At 39.3% G+C, this 7,997-nt stretch overlaps 1 protein-coding gene across 1 annotated transcript; it reads left to right on the forward strand.

The window, feature by feature from the left end:
- The first annotated feature begins 5,165 nt into the window (after positions 1–5,165).
- On the forward strand, positions 5,166–6,008 carry LOC149087606 (uncharacterized). Its single transcript, XM_089231922.1, has one exon. The coding sequence runs from the start codon at positions 5,166–5,168 to the stop codon at positions 6,006–6,008; it is 843 nt and encodes a 280-aa protein (XP_089088048.1).
- The last annotated feature ends 1,989 nt before the right edge of the window (positions 6,009–7,997 follow it).

A 7,997-nucleotide genomic window follows, 5' to 3' on the forward strand; every position in this document is an offset into this window, starting at 1 on the left:
CTTGTCTTCAACCTTATGTGAATTATTACTTCGTAACTTGACGCAACTTGAGCATGAAAATCGAATATCCTAAATGCTTTCAGGCATATATTTCCAACAGAATCCTGGCTATAAGGAAAAGAAAAACAGAAATATTTATGGCAAAAGCATGTATTTTGCATGATTGTAAAAAAGAATTCGAGTACCAGAACAAGAGAAAACTCACTCAAACAATGTACACATGGACATGAATACCAGACATGTTAATATTTCTGGGCAAATGCAAATATACAAAAGGAACTCTAGAATTCGGACACGGAGCGCAATAAAATGAAAAAGAAAATTGATTTATGTAAAATATTTCGTATAATTGATTATAATTAACGTTTCATGTATAAGGGAAATAATTTTAGAAAAATGCATTTACATGCGTATATTGCGACAATTCACTGATAGATGGCGCTACTGACAAACGAATCATTTTTCTGATGTTCAGTATATAATATATCAACATTGGTTTTGGAATATAATTTTCTAATTTCTATCATTTTTATTCGAAGACGAAGGAGGATAGGGCTCTTTTGAGCTCGGCGCTATGTATAACGGGCGAGTGTAGCACTCAGATATGTCATTCACGTTGTAAGGCAGCGGTTCTCAACGGGTTGATAGATAAGTAAAAAATAGAGGCCTACAAAGTTCTGCCATAAAAATTATGTACAAAAAAGGGCTCTTCGAATCAAACAGGGCTCTGCCATAGAAATTATATACTTCGTTTGAGTGTTCCGGAACTATGCCGTGGGTTACTTAAGTCATCTTTGAATGTGAAAGTTATCTTTGAGTCCAACTTCAGTCGTCTGAAAATGTGCAATGGGCCACTTAAATGCTCTGGAATTGTGCCACGGGTCATTTAAGCGATTTTTAAATGTGCCGCTTAGTTCATTTTTACAAAATTAGGTTTGAGGGGGGGCGAGCCACATCAGATAACCTTGAGGGCCACATTTGGTCTGCGGCTATGGCTTAAAGGGTGGTTTACAATGAATTTCTAAAACAGAAATTCTGAGTTCCTACCCTTCAAATAGCATCGAAATTACTACTATACCAATACTATTAATATTTGCTAATTTTTCTGACAGAACCCTGCCTCTTTTGAGGTAACGGAAGTAAGTTGTTTTGCATGAGTCCGGGGTTGTGAGCGATTCTGTCAATCAATCTAGCTATCTATTCTATTCATGAGATAAATACCCAGAATTCTCATGCCCGATTTCGTGCTCCCGTGCACTAGATCAACGTTCCAATTAAGCAACTTGGAAGAATTGCGTTCTCAAGGATTGAAATCATCGTCATTTCAAACATTCGCATGTCAAACTTGCCGTAAGGGTGCTCTTCTTTTGATTGTGGGTGCAGGCAGTGCTCGTGACTGGAAAGAGGTTGAAGACCTCTGCCTTAAAGCATCAAAAAATCGAAGTCTTTTTTATCAGCCTATATATATATATATACGTATATATATATATATAGGCTGATAAAAAGACTTCGATTTTTTGGTATAATATTAACATTATTGATTTGATTTTTTGATATATAATGTTCGGCATTTACATTGATACAATGATTAAAATGAACTAAAATATTTCTGATCCATACATAAATATTTGATTTATAAAAAAAATATTTTTTGAATTTTTGAAATTTTAAATAAGAATGAGTCAATGAAATTTCAATCTCTTATTTCATTTTATGAAATGAACCATTTTCTTCAATTTAATTTCAATATCGTGTGGTTGCATTAATGTCGTAATTTTGTCATGCACGAAAGATGTTTTTAATGATTTTTTTTTATTTTTTATGAACTTTTCACAAAAATTATATACAAATACAAATACAACGCCACAACAGGCAAAATGCCCAACGAGGTGGCTGAGAAAAATATGCCCATAACAAATATGGATATCATATATTTCAAAAATACAGCAACCCAATTAAAAACGCAATCAAAAAAATTATAAACAATATATACACATGATAAAATAAATGTCAGAGACATGCAAAATTTTATATTGGCATAGGATAGCATATTTAATCAGAAGTATGTGAAAAATTCTAATAAATGAATGGTTGAATAGTATTTTTAATGATATTTTAACTAGAGCATAGTTTTTTCCCCCGTGTTAAATGGTATGCGAACCCTTTAATAAAACCGAAGTTCTCTTCTCCATTCGCACCTGCGGAGCCTCACGAATGAGTCGTTAAAGCTGCATATTCAGTTTTAGAACACTTTCCACGGCCAGGGTGGAGATTCTTTTGGAGAGTTGCGGGCCACTTCATTGGTTGGAAAACGTGTCGTTGGTCATTTAATTGATCTGGAAATGTGAACACTTAAGTGATTCGCAACAGCGCCCAAAGTTACTCGAGTTTTCTTTTAAATTTGCTGCATTTTGCTGAATAATCTGTCAGCGAATAATCTTCTATTTGGATCGAAAGAACTATTTCAGTCCACTACAATATGGATTCAGACATGGTCACTCCACGGAAAATGCATTAATCGAGATCAGAAATGAAATAGGTAGGCAAAAAGCTAAAAAACACTACATAGCAATCATCACCATCGATATTCAGGGCGTATTTGATGCCATCAGACATGACCTATTGATGAAGAAGCTGCATGGCCTTCCCATACCTAGTCAACTAAGCAATATCACTAGCCATCTTCTGGTTAACAGAACAGTCTCTATTGATTCACCTGAGGGCCTGGTCTCTAAAACCCTGATCAGGGACTGCCCCCAGGGATCATGTTCTGGACCACTTATGTGGAACATCGTCATCAATGGTCTCCTGCGCCTAGAATGGCCCAAGAATGTGAGGGTCCAGGCATATGCTGATGATATAACCGTTATTGTTTCGGGCCCTACAGTTGAGGGTGTTGGAAAACTGGCGACGAGAATCCTGAATTTCATTGCAGAATGGCTTGAAAATAGCATCGGAAAAAACAAACTTTCCCTGGATTTCACCAAAACGTCCTCCATCTATAAAGATAGGAGAGTCTTTCATTAAGAGATTAGAAGTAATCAAGATACTTGGCTTATTCTTCGATGATAAATTAAACTGGCACGCTCACATTGGGGAAATGACCAAGAGGACTAATCAACTTCTTCCAGCCTTCTGGACATCAGACGGTAAGAATTGGGGAATCAGTTCCCCAATGAGAAGAACACTTTACATAACGGTGGCTCAAAGGATCGTTTGCTATGCAGCTGTTATATGGGGCAGATCTTAGTGCCCCATATAACAGCTGCATAAGAAAAAATCCTCAGACGCCTGGACTCTCTGCAACGAGGTTACCTGCTCTACATTTCTAGAGCATAGTAGACCACACCGACATCAGCACTTCAGGTCATAACAGGTCTTCCTCCATTGAGCCTATAGTCCGTTTCAGGTTAAATTTGCAGTGAAGAGGAAGCTACGAGGGAACCGCATCACTCGTTGCTATGACAACGAAAGCCTCTTAACCTATGTATCGATGCGCGGCCTCGGTAAGGTATGGCTGATTCTCGCCAACCTCGCAGAAAAAAAATATTTTTTTTCGTATAACGTAATGCTTGTAGAAAAAATTGCAGTCAGTTAGTAACAAAAAATTAGCTAATGAAAAAAAAAAATTATTGTCGATACTTTCAGAAATCAAAGTTGCGGTTTTTGAAATCATTTTTTTTTTATTGAAAAGTATCTTAGTAACTCCTATTAACTCGGTTTTCACGTTTGAATAAAAATGATAAGGCAAAATTTTGAATTCTTTTACTCACTTTTCTTGCCGAAATTTCCATCGCTCATCCACCCGAACGCATATACGTCGATGCCACTTATTATCACTACAGTTTTAGTCATTTTTCGCGGATTCCCATTCTATGGAATCCTCACTGGACGTTGTAGAACTATCTGATTCTCTATTACTTATTAATTGTTGTTGCTCCAACATGTGTTCCATCAGGCCACCTGTAATTCAAAATTCCTCTTCTTTTTCAATAACGTGCTTTATGCATTATTGCCAAAAAGAACGGAGAACGTTTTAGCTTGTCTATCTCTGGTGAAAAGCAAGATACAACTGTCACAGAAGGAAAAAATACACTGCAATTGGCCTAAACCATTGTGGGTCTCTCTCTCTCTCTTGCTTATTTATATTTATCTGGAGAGACACTGAAGGGTCATCTGGAGGAACCAAGGTTCCTAGAATATATAGGAGCAGCCTCTGCTGTGGGGGAGGAAGTTGGTGTGCGTGCAAAAGAGACATTACTTATGTCAACATCCTCCGCTATCGGCTATTGGAATTCAGAAACCACCCCTATCCTATGAACACGGCAAGAAATAGATATAAAAAAAGGGAGGGGGGTCTGGAACCGTAACCTACCCCCATAAAGAGAGCCTCTCACAACGGTATCGGCGCTGTCGTGAAAGAGGGACACTTCCTGTAATCTGTGAGTGAATATCTGAATTCGTTGGAGGTTATTTTCGCGAGAAAAAAAAACCTGATTGAATATTCGTCTGGGTGTGTAGGCCTATAACTACATGCAAAACTGAATGAAAAACTGTATCGGAAAAAATTCAACAAAATGACGATATAATATATATATATAACTCTCTCTCTCTCTGAGCAATAAAAAAAAAAAAAAAAAGCACGATAGTAAGATTAGCGGGGAAAATTTCTTGGAAATCGCGCCAAAATGTTCATGAGCTCGCCATGGATATTTGATAATGGTAACCAATATTTTTCTAATTTAAAAATTTTAAACGAATATACATTGGTTCAAAACGGTATTTTTTCAGTATCTTTTTCAAAATCATAAAAAAATTTGAAATATTCTATATAAATGGTCATCAGAAACCTCCGATGTATGGGAACTATATTTTGCGGCGAAGGAATACACTCTCTACCTTTCTCTCCACTGCAAAGTTAACCTGAAACAAACTTTTTTTTTATAGTTGTAGAATTTGAAGCCAAGGCCAGTTTGCTGCTGCGAAATAAATCGCCGGTGAAATTAAATGATAATGTTACCTTATTCCCACAGCAAATCCAACAAAAGATCACGGGTTGGTCACTGCATCTGGCGATTTGGCCACTTGATCGCCAAATTGCAATTAGAAATACTTCCTGTCACACTAAATGACAAGATTTTCAAATTTTCACAGATGGTTCAAAGATGGAAGTTGGAGTAGCAGCAGCATTCGTCGTCGTTCAACACAACAAAGTCCTCTACAGATGGTCTTGCAAGTTGAATGAAAATAATTCGGTGTTCCAGGCGGAGCTCTTTGCCTTGCTGATGGCTAGCAATAAGGCTCTGGAATACAACACTACTACCACATTCATCTATTCTGATTCGATGTCATCAATTATGGCAATAAAGAACCCTTTATCTGAACATGCAATGGCAAGACAAATAAGGAACATTTTGTGCAATAATTCTCATGTCCACTTACGTTGGGTTCAGGCACATACCGGGAACGTAGGCAATGAGTTGGCTGATTGCCTAGCCACTAAAAGAATCGATAGTGACTTCTCGATATTCCTTCCTAAATCATGGGCAATGAAAGAATTGGAGAAGGAACTTCTGAATCAGTGGCAGAATAGATGGATCTACCGCACAAAGACTGGAAGAAAGATCTTCGAAGTGATCCCCATAGTGAAATTTAAAAATCTTAAATGGACCAAAGAGGAGGTGCAGTTGTTCTCTGAACATGGTCCGTTCCCCACATATCTACGTAGATTCCACCGAAGGTCTGAGAAATGTCAATGTGGGGAAGTTGGCAACGTGTTACACCTCGTCATAGAGTGCCCAGTAACTGAACGAGTTCACCTGCATAGCCCAACAGAAGATATCATAGCTTGGAAAAAATCTATCCTCAATAACAAAGCAATCGGAGACAAGCTATGTACCCTGATGAAATTCATCAATGACAATCAGGACAAAATAATAGTGCCAAGAGCTCAACAAGAAGTGCATAACGAAAGTGACTCGTGCACCGATTCTGACTATGAACCATAAGGACCCTTATAATGTATATATTCGTTGCAATGCCTTTTCTACTGAACAGTGATGTTCATCTTGATTTCCACTGATTTCTGTGATATATATATATATAAAGTCAAACCTCGTTAATGAGTCACTCTTGGGAGAGCAAAAATATGACTTAGTAAGTGAAGTGACTCGTTAAACGGAGTAAGCCATAGCTTGCCAATTCCTGCCTGAGGACAATTGGGACATCCAAAAAGTGATCCGGTAAGCGGAGTGATGTGTTAACCGGGTGACGTACTAACGAGGTTTGACTGTATATATATATATGTTTGATTTTGTTGCGATCCATGCGGATACTTATAATGTTGTATATCCATTGCATTATCTTTTCTCTATTGGACAGTGATGCTTGTGATTTCCACTGATTTCTATTACATATATGTTTAATTCTGTGGTGATCTCCATATGGATCCTTATAATGTTGTGTATCCGTTGCAGTGTCTTTTCTCTATTGGACAGTGATGTTCATCGTGATTTCCACTGATTTCTGCTATGTATGTTTAATTCTGTGTTGATCCATGTGGGTCCTTATAATGCTGTATTCCCATTGCTGTGTGTGTGTTTTTTGTTGTTTTTTTTTTACTTGGTTCCTCGCTGGTGTGGCGGGTGTCTTTGCGTGTTTGTCTGCAAGAATTGGTGCAGTTTTGTTTGTTTTATTTTATTTTTTGTTATGTTTTTTTTATTCTTTTTTTTTATCATTATTAGTATTTTTAGATCCCCCCCCCCTTTTCTTTTTCTTCAGCGCGGCTCCGTTAACCGCTTATATCCCTATCTTGGGACAGAGTGGGAGCCATGTTCTGGTTTGGTGGTGGTGGTGCCAGGGCCGTCTTAAGAGCATCGTGGGCCCCCGGGCCAAATGATTTTTCTGAGGCCCTACGAGGCAAATTTTCGAAAATCTTAACCAGATCCAATTTTTGTGAGGCCCCCTTTTTCTCTTGAGGCCCCCGGGCCGTGCCCGGGTGGGCCCATGCCTTAAGACGGCACTGGGTGGTGCATTTTGCTGACTGTTGAGAACTGACACTATAACGAAACGGATGCGCCGTAAATGCCAGTGTTGTGAAGCATCCAGATGTCTGCAAATATGTTTTGTGTGTAACTATTTATTGTTTTGACTTACAATAAAGCCCCGGAAGGGGCGGGATGGTTCTGGGGGCGGGAGAATTCGGTCGTGGGGAGTGATGTGGGTTTTTGGGTTGTCGGGTGGCGGCTGTTGGGGCTGAGGATGTTTAGTTGGGGTTAGGGGCGCAAACGTCCTGGTGGTGCTGGGCGGAGATGCAGGGCTATTTGTGGGTTGGGAATGTGAGGGAGGCAGGGTGACGAGAGAGTTGGCTCCCTGGGGGGTTGGATTTTCTTGGGGTGGCTCCGCTTGGCTGAAACAGCAGTAGGTTTTCCCGGTGCGTCCCCGGTCTTATGATCACTGTGCTTAAATTGCAATAGCGATAGAGCCTGGACGTGCTTGGTTCATTCTATATTCTGCATTTTGCTGAACATGTTCACTATATTGGAGTGAAAATGTTCCTCAGGCCACTTGAGTGATCTGGACATATGTTGTGGATCACTTAAGTGATCTGAGAATGAGCTGCTGGCCACTTGAATGGTCTGAGAATATGCTGCGGAATATTTAAGTGATATGAAGCTGCACCGAGGGGCACTTAGGTGTCTATGAATGTGCCCTTGGTCACTTGAATGTTCTTTAAATTTGCTGAAGGTCACTTATTTGAAGTGGAATGTGCCGGAGGCCAATTAAGTGATCCGGACGGTGTCAGAGGTCACACAGCAGTGATTTCTGAATGTGCTGTGGGTCATTCAAGATATTTCTAAGTGGCCGTGGACCACTTAGAAGATCCGAAAATATGCTACGGGCCACTCAAGTTGTTCGGGAACTGTGCCATGGATCACTTGGATGATCTGTGAATGTGCCACGAGCGATATAAATGATCTGAAAAGATGTTACGTTCT

Source organism: Pholcus phalangioides, unplaced genomic scaffold (genome assembly GCF_987345545.1).
Source record: "Pholcus phalangioides strain wild (caught in Gottingen) unplaced genomic scaffold, Ppha-v1.0 ptg000004l_1, whole genome shotgun sequence".
NCBI classification, from domain to species: Eukaryota; Metazoa; Arthropoda; class Arachnida; order Araneae; family Pholcidae; genus Pholcus; species Pholcus phalangioides.